The sequence below is a fragment of the Nicotiana sylvestris genome, chromosome 3 (genome assembly GCF_000393655.2).
Source record: "Nicotiana sylvestris chromosome 3, ASM39365v2, whole genome shotgun sequence".
NCBI classification, from domain to species: Eukaryota; Viridiplantae; Streptophyta; class Magnoliopsida; order Solanales; family Solanaceae; genus Nicotiana; species Nicotiana sylvestris.
Window position 1 is genome coordinate 33046731 of NC_091059.1, and position 17254 is coordinate 33063984.

The 17254-nt window shown below is 36.4% G+C and overlaps 1 protein-coding gene across 2 annotated transcripts; it reads right to left on the reverse strand.

Moving 5' to 3' along the window:
• Window positions 1–382: 382 nt before the first annotated feature.
• On the reverse strand, window positions 383–8379 carry LOC104213045 (metal tolerance protein 4-like). 2 transcript variants are annotated; one of them, XM_009762444.2, is made up of 7 exons: window positions 8085–8379; window positions 2977–3149; window positions 2120–2318; window positions 1477–1655; window positions 1216–1366; window positions 984–1117; window positions 383–732 (listed from the first exon to the last, which is right to left on the reverse strand). In XM_009762444.2, exons 1-7 carry the CDS (start codon window positions 8296–8298, stop codon window positions 553–555), a joined length of 1230 nt encoding a protein of 409 aa, XP_009760746.1. In that variant the 5' UTR covers window positions 8299–8379; the 3' UTR covers window positions 383–552. The 2 variants fall into 2 exon arrangements, with proteins under 2 accessions (XP_009760746.1, XP_009760747.1); XM_009762445.2 differs by lacking the exon at window positions 8085–8379 and adding an exon at window positions 3268–3563.
• Between the last annotated feature and the right edge of the window lie 8875 nt (window positions 8380–17254).

Sequence of the window (17254 nt, forward strand, 5' to 3'; positions counted from 1 at the left end):
GTTTAACTTCTAATACTTGTTAACCACCTTTATACACCTTTGTATTATTTAAGACCAATAGGATTAACTTCTTATCATCTCAAGGATAATCTTTTCCTGGATTTACGTTGACTAACTTGCGGCATAAACTAACGTACGTGAATATGGGTTGTAACAACTTTGTTATGTACTTAGTCTTGTCATTGGATATTGTATTGTTGGTTCGTCTAACTGGCGGTGTTAGGTGTCATCACGACCTTGATAAGATTTTGGATCGTGAATATAATATCTGTATCACCTTTGTCTGGAACCAAATGACTCCTTAGAATATGCTATATGCATACTCAACCCCACTAAACCAAGTAGATTACTCAAAGCTTAAGGAAATGTGAAGCTAATTAGGTGATTCATAAAGGAAAATGGCATTCTCCAACCATTAGTTTCCTTCTTTTCTGTATACATATCACAACGTCAGGCCTCACTCTTCAGGATACTTCCATATAGCAAAATGGGCTCTTAATTTTACATTGTAAAAGTCCTAAGAAATAACACGGAGTTGGAGAGGGTAGAATATTAAGGTGGGCTGTTGGGAATTCTACTCAAAATGGAGTGTTCAGGTTTGTGATCACACTCATAATCAAGATGGACAAAAGCACGTTCAACTTCTGGAAGTTCTTCAATCTTAATCTGAAGTGACTCTCCAATGGCATGAGCTTCTTTCAGTGGCAAATCTTCTGGGAGCTCTATGTCAACCTGTTATAAAACAGACGATTATGCACGAAGTTTTGTCTAAATGTTCCAAAATTATACTACTAGAGAAGATAATAATTTATAATGTTGAGTAGGGACGAGCTTAATTGAAGTGACATGGATAGTGAGTATTCATATAGCTGACTCCAACTTGCGACGTAGTTGTTTTCTGGATCTCTTCAACCCATTTTGTGAACTATTAAAAGTTGAAAATTGTGCAGGAGAAAAGAACTTCAGGGTGTTGGACATCGCACCTCAACAAAGTAAAGAACTCCAAAAGTATAGGCTCGAACGGTATCAACTCTTTTTATCTGAGGATCATGCCTTAGAACAAGATAAGTTAGTTTCTGTAGAAATTCAGGAGGGGCTGATTGTCCAACTAGAGAAACTGCAGGAGAGAGCAACATTCAAGTGTTAGCTAGCTAGGTAAATAGCAAGTAAACATCAAAATCATTCATGTTAGCTGACAAAGGAAAAAGAAAGAACCTGCATTTTCCAGCACAGTTCCTGACCAATTTGTAATTGTATATACAGCAAGGACAATAGCACCAACAGGATCGATCCACCAATAGAATCGATCACCAAGAACAGCAGCAACCAGACCGACAACATTTGTTACCACATCGAAGTAATGATCCTGGATATCATGCATGGTTCCATAATTTGTCAAATGTTGCTCAACAGATGAAAGAAAGGATACACTACGTTAAATGAGATTTTTCAGGAGAGCGTATGGGGGAAAACGACCTTTGCATATGCTCTAACTATCTTGTTTCCTGAACTTCTGCAATAAATCCATAAGACGAGCTTCACTCCAGTGGCTGTCAGCATGATTGCATATAGCCAAGCCAGTTGCTCCTCAGTCATCTTGTCCGAAGGTGTATCTTTTATCAGTTGTTCCACAGCCTGCACTAAGACTTGAAAGCCTATGCAATCGCAGATACTCAATTAGTGTGATAGGACACGATCACCATACATGCGCTGTCTAAATGCAGATCAGAATGAAATAAAAACACACACTTCCATTATAACTTCTTTAGATTGTTCTTTTCCCTTTCTTTTTTCACAAGGAGAGAAATCAAGACCGATACCATCAATCATCTACAATTGCTAATTCTCTTTAAACACTTCTCTTTGCAATTTTTGGTATACTTAGTCTTTACTCCACACTAAACAACAACAACCACCAAGAATCCACAAAATATAACCAGCTAAGAAGTCTTTACTTCACCATCATTTTGCTATTCGCGGTGCTTCAGTGGAGAACTTTTTGGTCTAACTTATTCATATGATAGAAGTTCTTTATCCTCTTCTTCAGTATCAATTGTTATTCATGAATTCTGGACTGCCAAAATTAAGAGAAAGATATGACAGGTGCATCGGCACGTACCAAGAGTAGCCATAACAGCAGCAAAGATGATAATCCCCACTGGTTGAACTCTTAACTTTCCTATAGGGTACTTGTAAATGTTTATACTCTTCATTGACAGATGAGTGAACCAAAGAATACCACCAGCCATTAGATCAAGTAATGAATCCAACGTCGACGCTGCAATGGCTAAAGAACCACTTTTTACAGTAGCATAGATCTGCAAACAGTCCAAATTAACGAAGGTTCAGTTTGATTTAAGCAAATTTAACTACCCATAGGTGAAATATACAACATTTCTTTTCTCTACAAGGAACATTATTGGAGACAACTACCTAATGTCTCACAATGACGATTCAATATGTCATAAGTGTCAAACTTACATGTGGCGTAATTTGAGCAAGAAAAATTAAGTAGCTAAACTAGCTATTGCAAACTTTAAACTACCCTGCCCTGAACCTGAGGACTGTCTTCCTTTTCTTTGAGATAATAAACAGGATCTTGGGGCACTCAAAGATGTAGCCTACAACCCATCTGCCTAAACATTGGTGAGTCGATGTAACCTCTGATACTTGTGTTAGTGGGAGTTAGCAGGCAGGCACCTAGTTGAGGTGCGCTCAAGCTAGCTTAGACACTACCATTATATAAAAGATAATAAAGAAATGAAAGGGATCCTGGGGTGTATTAAGGAGAAGGTTTACAACAACAACAATAACAACAGCCCAGTGTAATCTCACAAGTGGGGGTCTGGGGAGGGTAGGATGTACGCAGCCGTACCCCTATCCTGGAAGAGCAGAGAGACTATTTCGGATAGACCCTCGGCATTAAGGAGAAGGTTTGAGGCATTAAAAGTTTGCACAATGAAAAAGAAGTTATACCTTAAAGGCAAGTAATAAGACATTAGCAAAATTGGAAATGTTCATTGCTCTTTCATGTTGTGCTTGATCTAGTAGGTCTTGTTCTTCATCAATGACATCAGCTGAATCAAGTGAGTCTACTTCCTCAAAGGACTTTAAAGTTGCAATCTGTCTTTCATAATATTCTTTCTCCCCTATTCATAACATCAAGAAGATAACTACATTAGAAGATGAGCTAAGAAGCAAGCAACATAGAAATTAGAACAAGAGATAAGCAAAAAGATGAAAGGCAATGCTTAAAAGAGGCATTACCATTAATTAAACCAGTGGTTTTAGACAAGTCCAAAAGAAAAGGTTCTTCAGGATCAAGCCCTGTCTTAACCTTTCTTGGTAGTTTAGAGAAGAAATCACATCTCATAGAAGTAACTGAGTTTCGACGCGCATTTGGAACTTCATTCCTCAGCAATGGCTCTTCCACATCCATTTTTATTTTTGCAAAATCCCTTTATTTTCTTATTCAAAAATCAATCAAGAAAGGAAGTGGGAATGGATGGAATATAACAGAATTTTGAAAATTCAATTCCTCCGATCCTCAGATCAAGAAAAACTCCAGCATCGAAACAGCCAGAAATGGGAATTATTTAGGGAAAGAAAGGAGAGGGGATTTGGCATATGTTTCCCAGCTTCCCTTTTCCTTTCTTTCCCTTTCCTTTATTTTCAAAGAGAGAAAATTTGGCTGTTGATATGCTGACAAAGTGAAGGAGTTTGAAACATGTGAATAAGATATCCAAATTTTCAGATTTGTTTTTGCTCTCAAAAATTGTGGCATGCATGCATGCATGATCAATGTGCCTTGTTTGGTTTTGCCTTTTTGATCATTTCCTTAATTTTTAGTTTCCTCTCTTTTATGTCTATTCTTTTCTTTGTTTCCTTTTTTGGTTTCTAATTCCTTGTACCCATGATTTTACCTATGGCGTGAATTACTTTGACTCTTTCTGCATGGCTGTCCTCATCTCTTGTCTCGTTCATTTATTGATTGTAGTTTTTAAAATCCATACAATTAAGTTAGGTACAACCTTTTAATGATAGCATTGACTGATGATCCTGTAATATCATTCGTACATGGTTCGTTTCTTACTTCACTCTTTCTTTGTCGTTACTATTTTAGCCCACCTTAATTAAAGAAACGTTATTAATTAAGAATGCTCTCTATTAAATTTAATGATGTTTGATTTTGCCACGCAAATCGATTCTATTAAAAGAGTTTAAATTTTACGAATTCTAAATTTTAACCATTTTTACTTATTGGATTCTAAAATTACTATATTTTTACGTATTAAATGAATTTCTTGTTAGTATTCTGTATTTGATAAATAATTTTGGAGAAGAAAAGAAAATAACGTATAAACAGAATGTAGAAGAAACAAAATTTAATCCGAGCCCACTGAATTCACAGTATTTTCTTAAGGAACTTAATCTCCTCCTACTATCCGAGGTTGTGGATTATTTTCTCCCAGAATAGAACGGATTACACACTGGTGTAGCGCTACTTCAAACCCCAGTGTTTCAGCGAACACAATGATCCGTAGCAAATCACACTTACTGTTGCTTTCTTTGTAGTTAAAACAATGCAAAAAGGAAGAGAAGTATTCAGAAATTTTGTATGAAAAATCGGAGAGAATGGACTGCTATTTATAGCCAACATGTTGAGTTCAAATGAAGAGGTGCAACTCTTTAGAGGTCAATTATGATTGTTCACGTAAAACGGCCATAACGTAAATGGCCATTTACGCAAATTAAAATAGGAATTCAAAACGCAGAGGAAAATTAATTTTCTGTTACAAAAACGGATAATTCGGACTTAATTATATTACGTTAATATTTAAAGTCGAGCCGAGCGACGACGAGGACGCGAGGCTTGCCTTCTTTAACTCTTTAAGAGCTAGAAAAAGAGCAATTGTATATATATTCATCAAAAGTTTTTTCTTCCTCCAATATGGGTCAATGTCCCTTTGTCAAGGATGGGAAACTCAAATATTTCATTTTTCCTCCATTTTCCATTCACTCTTTTTTAAGCTAAAACAAGCTTTAAAAACCCAACATTTCTTAATGCATCTACAAAGTTTGAACAGAAGTTACTAAATCGGCCTTAAATTTCTTCTAAGTAGCACAAAAGAAAATTAAAAGTAAAATTCATTCCTTTATATATTATCCACCGTACATAGACTGTTAATTGACTACATAAATAGGACTAGGAATAGTTACACATAGAGATACTCCTAATAAAGTTACACATCTATATTAGAGAAAATAAAACTGATCGGATCAGGGTTATTTTTCCTCTTCTTTTTTTTTTTCTTTTGGGTGTGTGTGGCAGAGAATCTTAGAAAATATGAGACCTCTTTCAATATCAAACACCTACCCTATTAAATGAACCAATGGGATTATGCCTGGTTCATATAATTTGTTACATCAAATTAACGGGTAGGGCAAGTATTGGTCACTTCACTTGATTTATCAAAACTTTTTTTAATCATGAATTGGTTTTGTCATGACAAAGGGTGTCAATTTCATGGGCATGTAAAGATTGATTAATGATACTGTACCTAATTTCAGTAGTACTAGTACGACATACCTAACTCATCTCCCAAATTATTTTGGTTATTATATATGATTATGCACATATAATATATAAATTATGTATATATTATACATTTACAAATTATTTTTAGTTTAAGCGATCGAATGGACTACTATTTAAATTAATTCTTCGAAAGAATTCTATATTCCAATTAAGTTAATTAATCAGGTGTAGTTGTTGGGTAAAAAGTAGCAGCTCTACCAGCAAACTAAACTCTATTCTCTTTTTAATAATTACATTAGATTAGCTCCCTCCTACCTAATTCCTATTTGGAGACATATGCAATGGGACATTTTTTATTTAGAGAGTTTAGCATGATAAAAGTCCTTTTCATGAAATACATTTTTTTGAAAAATATTTTTCAGTATTTAGTTGGTGATTGAAACATATTTTTAGACAAAAATATATTATAAAATAATAATAGTAACAATAAGTTTTCTTAGTTGGAGCAAGTAATATGAAATTGAAAGTTAATATAATTCTATGAAAAACGCCTTCCATCCATGAATGGGGGAAGTCAGTTTTCTCATTTTGGTAATCAAACACTACAAAATAATTTTTTCATAAAAAATATTTTTTGAAAAATGACTTTTATCGTACTAAATATACCCTTAATGACTTTAATCATACTAAAGATTGTGTCATCCAAATATATTCGTGCCAGGTGCCACTGAAGTATGCAAAAGGACATATCTGGAAAAAGTTGAACATAAATTAAACAAAGGTCATTTTCGTCATCGTAATTAATCAATTGTTACGCAAGGAAATGCCTAAATATGGAAAGTTGAAAGTTGTAACCTAAAATCAGGCAGGGAGCATCATATTATCTTTGACTTTTGATTTAATCAAAATGCATAATTTATAGGGAAAAAAAATTAGAAATTACAATTAAACACCATTTTCTATCTTAAGCACCATTATATTGTTGTCGCCACCATAGTTATTTGCGAGAAAGTTTTCAATAATACCAAAATTCAACCACACTATCTAAACACCTAACTGGAAAAAACCGAGCAATAAACTAAGTTCAACAACCCAATAATCAGCAAGACCGCAATTGAATTTTCAAGCTTTTTCAATATCTCAATAATGGTATATTCTAGATTTTTTCACCAAACCTTTAATACTAATGTTAAAGCTTTTAAATCTATCACAAATAAATAATTTTTACAATATTTGGATAATAACCCAACAAAAATCGCTCAATTTTTAGATCTGAAATTTTATGTTCTTTCAAAAATTCTATGTGGGAAAGAAGATGAGGGGGAGGGTGGTCTGAGCAAGAAGACCAGGAGGGGCGGGGAGGAGTTCCTGTGGAAAGGGGAGACAAAATATAGGATTTTTTACGGGCTTTACGTGCGCTTTTTGTGTGTAAATACACGAGTGCTACTTGGTCAAAAATAATGTGTCTTAACCACACTTCAGAAAGATTGAATGTGTAAAAAAATTTTCGTAAATGAGAGATGTATAATAGAAATTTTGCTGTAAGGTTTACGGGCAAACTATGTATTTTGCCAATTAAGTATTCAAGATGCCTGTGATGAATACTGACATTCAGATATTTGGTGAACTAACACATGCATTTGACGACCGAATATTTCATTTTCATAAGTTTTCATTTGTCAGCATCACATGGTCCATAGAGAATAGATCTAACTTAGAAAATTATTGCACAAAAAAAAAAAAAAAAAAAAAGGCGGCATACCTAATACTTAAAATAAAATAAACAGTGCATTAGGTCAAATCCAGCGTGCTAGGCTAAGATATGACTGCAATCTAACTTATAAATTTATTAGTATCTACAACTACGCCTGCAATAATCTTTTTATGAATTTATTAATGTCTACAATTGCAGTGATACGGGTCATTTTCTTTATTATAATTGCACAATTTACCTATGATTACATGTGATTATTACGCCTTTCTTGACCCATAAATTGCATAATTTAGTTTGTATGCCGAAAAAAATACATACTCAAATCCGATATTTACGTTAAATTATATTATTTATCATACAACAGCAACGACCCAGTAAAATTTCACAAAGTAAAGTCTGGATTAAATTATATTATTTATCATGATAAATAATAAATAAAAGTGAATACATATTAATTTAACCACACAAAAGTAACATCTTTTAAGGAGATCTCTTCCCCAATTGATTATCACAAAGTCTCTCCATATATATAATGTTTAAAAAAATTGCATGCAAAATATTACATGGGATAACTATTCACTTTATATGTCAAATAGGTATTCCTTCGTCCTTAACTAGAAGTCTCAAGTTCGAGCCCGTAGGTATGGAGTCGTCTTTGTTAGGGAGCATTTTACCCCCAATATGGGAGCGCGAATCCGAATTAGTCGGGACCCAATATGAATACCGGATACCGGATGGGAAATCAAAAAACATGGCGTGTTTCTTTTTTGGTGTAGTTAATTAATCAAACTAAATTTTGGAAAAGAAATGGAAAAAAAGAGAAGAACATACCTTGCAGCAATCCTTTAGCAGCAGAGAAATTAATAGTGAGAGGGTCTTCAACATCAACTCCACATTTAACTTTGTCAGGCAATCTTTGAATGAAATCACCCCTCATATCACTCACTGCTTTCACATTATTCATCAAATATTTGTCAAACCATCCATTTTTGTTCTCTTTTTTCATTATAAATGGCACCTTCACATCATCCTCGTGCCTCTCCATTAATTTTGACCTCCAAACACAGAGAAATGAAAGGAAAATTATCTCTGCTTTGTCTTATGACGAAGTGTATATATATATATAAAAGGAGGGATAGATATTTATCCGTTTTTCATTTGTTTTTTCTTTTTCCAAGTGGGGTTGTCTGTAGTAGCATTTATAGTTACTAAATGCTTTCTGATCTATTTGGGCAATGGGCACTGTTTTTTATTACGTACAACTAGATTCTGAACTATGTATTATGTGCTCTATAAAAGGTGGAACTGGCACCTGTGTATACTGATGTTGGTTATCAATAATTAAGGGGTCATTTGGTTACCTAGTGGAATTGACAAGGATTATCCTATGGGATATCTCACATATAGAGGGATAGCTAATATCATTAGCTACTAACCATAATTAATTATATGATAAATACAATCTCATATTTTATCTCGAAATTAGTATCTTTATCCCGTAACCAAATAACCCCTAACAAGCCAAATAACCCCTAATAATGCATTTTCTAATAATTAATAGGTTCTGCTCATTCCTAGGTTTTGCTTTTTCTTTTCTTTTTGGTTAGATTAGTTGGGTCAACATTTGATGAATGGGTCATAAATCAATTCGCCTAACCTACATTTTGTTCTTTCGTTTCGGAGTTCAATCAACATTCTCAATCGACTATCAACCAGTTCTACTAGTTAAATTGATAACACAAAAATTGTGTATATCATTGCAATTTCTCAGATTATTTATTTTACCCTTTTTTCTGTAATTTAAAGTTGCTTTTTAATTATAAAATGGCAACAGGATTATATGGATGGTAATCTGATTTTACGACTGCGTGTTAATAACTTTTTAAGATATTCCTTTTGAAATGATTGCCTAATGCAATCCATTTTGAAATTATTGAGTGACGGTCAACTTCTGTTTTAAGAGTAACCAGATTATGCCTTATTTTGTGTTATCTCACAATTACTAACGGTAAAAGAGAGGAAATATATATGGGATGATAAATATTTATTCGTGTCTGGTGTTTATATTAAATAGAATTGTGTACAGATAAAATCGGGGATAAAGCTACCCCCGATTTTCCGGTAAAGAAACAAGAAGAAAACACGATCTGACATGGCCTCGAGTAAAGCCGAGGGATTCCATGTCTCAGAGCCCGGGGAGGACGAATGGTGCACCCGGGACCGGGCACAGCCGAGCATTAGGCCCGAGCAGAGTGAAGAGCCGAGACTAAGGAAATAGACGGTTAGACAAGATAAGCGAGGGATTGGAATATCTGCCCTCAGTTGGATATTACGGCAGAAATTTCGCGTTGTGTCAACTGCGTATCAATGTTTAGTGGAAGGAGAAGATTTTTTACCTTATTTAGACTTATACTAGGATTGAAACTCCCTTACTATATAAAGTGGAGAACCTTTTTATTTTGAGGACCACTGTTGGCACGCACATCAAAGCAATAAAGTTAATTTTTATTCTTTAGATATTGTTAAAGTGTTCTTCATCTGTTGTACCCTAGGCCGTTCCAAGGACTGGATTGGGACTGATTTCCAAACGTCCATTGCGAAGCTAGACTTAATCATCCATTTCACTTGGTTTGATTGCTCCGATTTCCTTTAATTCAATTATTTATTGTTCATAGTTCGTTTGTGTTAAATTAAGTCACATATCCTTTAAACCGCGTATAAATTTAATTGTTGCTCATTTTAAAGGGTAAATAGTGTGGCTCCCACCGTGGGGCTAAGAATAATAGTGATGATTTAATACGAATCTCCATAACACACCATATTTTACACTTGCTCTTTGAAGTTTGATTTCAGGTTATTTAAAATGTAAAACTCTCAGTCTGCTCATTTGGACGTTAACGCCGAGTTAGGCCCCTATGGTGAAAACAATAACGTGATACCAAACAATGACGTACTCACAGTTGATCCCAACGGTGTTCCTATTACTGACCCAATCGATGCTAACTCACAAGTTGCTATCAACATCAACCTGCCGACTGATCCTGAAAATAGCATTCGCGAGGTACCCCGGCCATCGGCTCGAGAAGCACCCGAAGGGGAAGGTGATGGGGTTATCTTACAATTGATTTTTGAAATGTTGCAAGCTCAATAAGTAGCAATAGCACAGCTGCAAACTCAAAATAACAGCAGAAAAGAACTTAACCCGAGCGGGTTAGAGAAAATGCCCGAAAAAATGAACAAATTATCATAGAACCGGGTGAATTTGGACCCGGAGAAACTTCCGAGGTGATTAAATGCTTGAAGCGCTAACAAAACGGGAGGAGTCTGGTGAAAAGAATAGAGGCAAATGACAAGAAGGTGAAACTTATAATTCGAGGGTCGATCTGATCCAGGCAATGCCTCCAATATTGAAAGGGACGGATTACAAAAAAATTCATTCAGAAACCTTTTCCCCCAAGTGCGGCACTGAAGCCAATTCGGAAGAGATTCCAGATGCCTGATATTCCCAAGTACAACGGAACTACAAATCCAAACGAGCATGTAACCTCCTACAACGTGCGCAATAAAAGGAACGACCTAGAAGACAACGAGATCGAGTCGGTGTTATTGAAGAAGTTTGGGGAAACCTTATCCAAAGGGGCAATAATATGGTACCATAACTTACCTCTGAATTCTATTGATTCATTTGCTATGCTTGCAGATACCTTCGCTAAATCCCATGCCAAAGCCATTAAGGCCAAGACGAGGAAATTGGACCTCTTCAAAGTCAAGAAAAGAGACAACAAGATGCTTAGGGAGTTTGTGTCAAGGCTCCAGATGGAACGGATGGATCTGCCCCCGTCACAGATGATTAGGTCGTTCAACCGTTCACTCAAGGGCTCAACCCTCGAAGTTCCATCGTCTCTAACCAATCGAAGCAAAACTTGGTGGAAAACCCGTCGGTTACCTGGGCCGATGTTCATAACAGGTATCAGTCAAAGATCAGAGTCGAGAACGACTAGTTGGGAGCCCCCTCGAGGTCTATTTACCCCAATAGAGCAAACGACAGATCTGAAAGAACTATGGACCAGGAGCCGAGGCCCATTCAAGATCAGTATCAGCCATACAACTCGAATAGAAAGGGAAATGGACCCGGTCGCCACCCAGCCAAGAACGACAGGAGAAGCAACCAAGGACTTGGACACTGAGGAATGATGAGTAAGCTCAGTTTCGACAGATTACTTGGGGCCAGGGAAGCCCCTAGACTATCCGAATATAACTTCAACATGGATGTTGCGAGTATAGTGTTGGTCATTGGTCGCATCAAGGAGACCAAATGGCCTAGGCAATTTCATTCTGATCCCACACAAAGGGATCACAACTTGGTGTGTAAATACCAAGGTACTCACGGTCGGATGATTGAGAATTGTCGACAACTAAGGAAAAAAGTGGCTCGTCTATTCAACAATAGGCATCTTTGAGAATTCTTAAGTGAGCGGGCCAAAGATCATTTTAAAAACAGGGACTCCAACAAACAAATTGAGCAGGAGGAGCCTCAGTAAGTCCTCAGCATGATCATTGAGGGAAAGATGTCCCACAAGGGCCAATGATAAAGCGCACTAAAGTTTCTATCACAAGGGGAAAATGCACTCGGGACTACATCTCGGAGGGGTCCATCTCGTTCAGCGACGAGAATGCCGAGGGCATCATCCAGCCTCACAATGATGCACTAGTAATTTCCGTAATTATCAATAAATCTCGAGTTAAACGTGTGTTAATAGATCCAGGTAGCTCGACCAACATCATCCGATCTAGGATCGTAGAACAATTGGGATTATTGGACCAAATCGTACCGGCAGTGCAAGTATTAAACGGGTTCAATATGGCATGCGAGACAATGATGGGTGAAATAACTCTACTAGTAAACGTTGTTGGGACCACCTAGAAAAAAAATTATGCAATCGAGGGGGATATGAGATACAATGCCTTGTTAGAGAGGCCATAGGTCCACAATATGAGAGCAGTGTCTTCGACCCTACATCAAGCATTGAAGTTTCCCACTCCATGTGGAATCAAAATGGTCTACGGGAGCAACCGGCTGCAAAGGAGATGTTCGTTGTCGAGGAAGTGATCATGCTACCCACGGTCATGACATCAAAAGGTAGGGGGTTGGTCGAAGAGAAAGAAAACAAATAACAACCAACGGCCCCGACCTTTACCGAGACGAAGAGACAAGAGGAACACACAGCAAATGATGAGGATAATTTCGGTGTCCCGAGATCCTTCATAATACCCGATGATATCGATGATCGAGGAATTGGAGCAGGTCATATTGATCGAGTATCTATCGGATAGGAAGGTATACCTGGGCACGGGGTTAACTCCCGAGCTCAAGAAAAAACTTATTGATTTCGTTAAAGTTAATGTTGATTATTTTGCTTGGTCCTACATAAATATAACAGAGATCCCACCGGAAGTGACAACTCACAAATTAAGCTTGGATCCAAAATTTTACCCGGTCAAATAGAAGATGAGGCTATAGTTCGAGGTCAAATACGCATTCATCAAAGACGAGGTATCTAAACTTCTGAAAATAGGAATCCATAAATTTCTCATACGATGTCGAGACTTGATGATTTCAGTTGCTATGATTCAAAAATAATGATACAGATATAATGGTTTAGTCGAAACACAAATCAAAGGCCGTTTGCTCAATATGGTAACCTTTATGCTCAAATCGATGCTGAAACCGAAAACAATCACCATACAACCCAAACTTATCCAAGACCCATCGAAATTTGACCACACTTTGTGGATAAGTCCCAAATCATCATACAAACTTACTAGATTAATTAAAATCTGATTCCGAGTCCATTTACTCAAAAGTCAAACCTTGATCAACTCTTTCTACTTAAAGTTTCTAAAACGAGAATAATTCTTCAAATCCTGAATCGCTCGAAAATCGAAACCAATCATTGTCACACCTCCTTTTTCCGCCCCCGCGAGGGGTGAAGGAGTTTTTCCAATTAAGGGACAATCGAAACGGGATTTGTTTGTTTATTTCAGAGTCGCCACTTGGGAGATTTAGGGTGTCCCAAGTCACCAATTTAATCCCGAATCGAGGAAAAGAATGACTCTGTATTATAGTCCGCGAACCAGAAATCCGGATAAGGAATTCTGTTAACCCGGGAGAAGGTGTTAGGCATTCCCGAGTTCCGTGGTTCTAGCACGGTCGCTCAACTGTCATATTCAGCTTGTTTATCTGATTTTATACAATTATGAGCTCATGTGCAAATTTTAACTCTTAACCGCTTTTGTCATTATTATTATTTTACGGAGAATTGCAACATTGTGAAAACGTATTTCAGACCACGTCGCAATCAATGCACCCATGGTTATCGACACATTTCGACTCCGTTGAGATTTGGATTTGGGTTACATAAATGCACACCCATATTTAAGAAAATGATTTGTTAAAGACGCGCCTAGAACGACTAGCGTATTGTTGTTTTGGGAAAGGCCGTAAAATTTCTCTAGACGGCCAACTCCGATGTTCTAAGTAATTAATGCATACATTTGTGAGGGCCCCGCAATCTATACATTTTACTAGGCGAGGCTCATCTCATTTATTTTAAATGGACAAATCCTAAAGCGACTACATTTTTTTCTATTAAAATTAGTCTCTAAAATAAAGAAAGAAAATCCTAATTAATTACGAGCCTTTTTTATTTAAAAAAGCATGGCTTACTAATTGCTAGATTAATACAAATATTGATGAAAAGGAATTTTACAAAAAAAAATCGAAATTATAAATAAAAATAAAATTCGACAACTAATATTCAAAAGAATCAAATATAGCTAGATTAAAACTCGTATTGTTATAAAAAACTATTGAGATTAATTATTCATAACCATTTGAAACTAGATTTGACCATAATTACTAAAGCTTATTAGAAAGTTTATTAAATTTAAACGTTCTTCTAATCTTGTTTGAACTCAAATCATGCTTTAATGCCTAATTCACGAAATTTAGTTCAAATTCATGCCTTAGCTTAATTTAGCTACTTGTTTACGATTAACCTACTGTTGATAATCTTAAAACCTTCATAACTAGCGAGTTAACCCGTTTTGCCGAGCTGATTCATTAAAGACTAACTTATGTTATTTTCTCTTATTCCAATTATTATTCAGTAATACATGAAGGAAGGAAGAAAAAGCGAAATCAAAACTTCAAAATTCCATTCTTCATATGTATTCATGCTTCTACATTATTATCTTGTAATAGCTAGTATTACAGTCGTGTACCTGGTATTGGAAACAAAAGAAGATGAAGATGAGAATCAGCAGCAGTAGTAACAATACAGCCCAGCAACAACAGCCCAGCAATAGTAACAACCCAGGAACAGAGTTTGCAAACCGGTGGAGTAGTAATCCCAAAAAGAAGCTTCAAGCTTCGATGAAACAACAACAATTAATGCTGATTTCAAACAATGAAGGAAAGTAGAAGATTTTTTTCCAGTTTTTGTTCTCTCCTTTAGTTTTGAAATTTCTCCAATTTCTATCTCTCAAAATTCTTCCAAAATCTCCTCCCCAAAATTCTCCTAAAAATTCCTTCATCCCCCTTTATATACAAAACAAGACCCAATCTTCTTCCACTATGTGCACCCTTTAACTTTTATTATTACCCACACTTTTACTTTAGTAAAAGTAGTCAACGTGGGCCCCCGTGTTCCCTCTTTTTGAAAAGTAGTCAAAGTGGGCCCCCATGTTCCCTCTTTTTGAAAAGTAGTCAAAGTGGGCCCCCTTGTTCCCTCTTTTCGAAAAGAAGACATTATTATCCACCTTTTCTTTTTTGCTTTTATCATTACGTCTTGTCCCCCGCCATAATTAAATAATCTGCAATTGGTTAATTCCCGTATTACCCCTAAAACTATTGTTACTGCCCTGATTCAAAATCTTTTATAACTTCAAAAATCTGTCCAAATAACAATTATCGCACATTTAAATAGCAATTAAATATAAAAATCACACAATTTAGACGTTAAATGCTAAAAATGCAACATACATTATTTTTATGATTTTGTAAAACAAACTTCAATAAATACTAAATGCAAATGCGACATATTTTTGTAATTTTTTATTAATTTAACCAATAAACACGCACAGACAGAAATACAAATAATTATCAAAAATGCCACAAAAATTCTAAAATTGCACACAAAGGAAAATTGTTTTATTTTGGATTTTTTGGGAGTAATTCTCTCATAGGGCAAAAATCACGTGCTTACAGCTGCCCCTCTTTGCCCGAAGACACGAAAGGTTTTCGTGCAAATATAAAGTGAGTGATTTTTGCCCATCCGAATACTCCGTGTGAAGCATTTTTTGAAAAAGATTTAACTGAACCTTTGCTTCAAAGGTTTCCTACATATCCCTGGCTAAAGGGGAATCAGGTTAATGTAGTTCGGAAAGTTTTGGTAGCTGGGACTACCATGGGACTGCAATGTTACTGTTGTTGCATGCTATTACCGCTGCTTACCGATCTCTTTGTTACATCGTGCTTAAAAGAAAACAAGAAGCTAGGCTAGACTACGGATCATAAGATCTCATCTATCATCAACTTGTTCTTGTTGCCTTGCTTTCTTGTCGGCTTGTGTTTCTTCCGGTGCTTTTCTTCCGAGAATTTGGGGATGACACTGGCCTTTTGCTTTTCTGAATACCAGTTTTCATCATTTTGTTTGGTCTACTGGGGATATGGCCTCCTTCATTAAGCTTTTCGGTGGTTCCTCTGGGGATACGGCTTTCTTCATCAGATTTGTTATGCTAGGCATAATTTAATGTTCACAGGCCGCTTCTTTCAAGATGCGTCTTTCTTCCTTTTGACTCATGCGCTTGAACTTGTGCTGGGACCTCTTGTTGCGACCTTCTGCTTCTCGGTGCTGGGGATTTTTATTGTTTCCTGCTGGGGATTCCTGTTGTAACCTTCTGCCTTCCGGAGGGGTTACTGATTTCAAGACCTGAAGTATAAGACTGAAAAGTATTCCTCTCGTTATACAGGTGGGCGCCTGAAACATGAAATGTAAAGACTGAAAAGTATTCCTCTCGTTATACAGGTGGGCGCCTGATACATAAAATGTAAAGACTGAAAAGTATTCCTCTCGTTATGTAGGTGGGCGCCTGAGACATGAAATGTAAAGACTGAAAAGTATTCCTCTCGTTATACAGGTGGGCACCTGATTTTAACAACAACTTTGAAAAATAAAATGTCATTCCTTTCTTTAGGCTGGCGAGATTTCAACAACTTTTAAAAATAAAACGCTTTTCCTCTCTTCAGGCGGGCTCCTGACTTCAACAACATTTTTGAAAATAAAATGTCATTCCTTTCTTTAGGCTGGCGAGATTTCAACAACAACTTTTAAAAATAAAATGTCTTTCCTCTCTTCAGGCGGGCTCCTGACTTCAATAACTTTGAAAATAAAATGTCATTCCTTTCTTTAGGTTGGCGAGATTTCAACAACTTTTTTTTTAAAAAAAATAAAATAAAACGCCTTTCCTCTCTTCAAGCGGGCTCCTGACTTCAACGACAACTTTGAAAAATAAAACGCCTTTCCTCTCTTCAGGCAGGCTCCTGACTTCAACAACTTTGAAAAATAAACGTCTTTCCTCTCTTCAGGCGGGCTCCTGATTTCAACAACAACTTTGAAAAATAAAACGCCTTTCCTCTCTTCAGGCGGGCTCCTGACTTCAACAACTTTGAAAAATAAAACGCCTTTCCTCTCTTCAGGCAGGCTCCTGACTTCAACAACTTTGAAAAATAAACGTCTTTCCTCTCTTCAGGCGGGCTCCTGATTTCAACAACAACTTTGAAAAATAAACGCATTTCCTCTCTTCAGGTGGGCTCCTGATTTCAACAACAACTTTGAAAATAAAATGTCATTCCTTTCTTTAGGCTGGCGAGATTTCAACAACTTTTAAAAATAAAACGCCTTTCCTCTCTTCAGGCGGGCTCCTGATTTCAACAACAA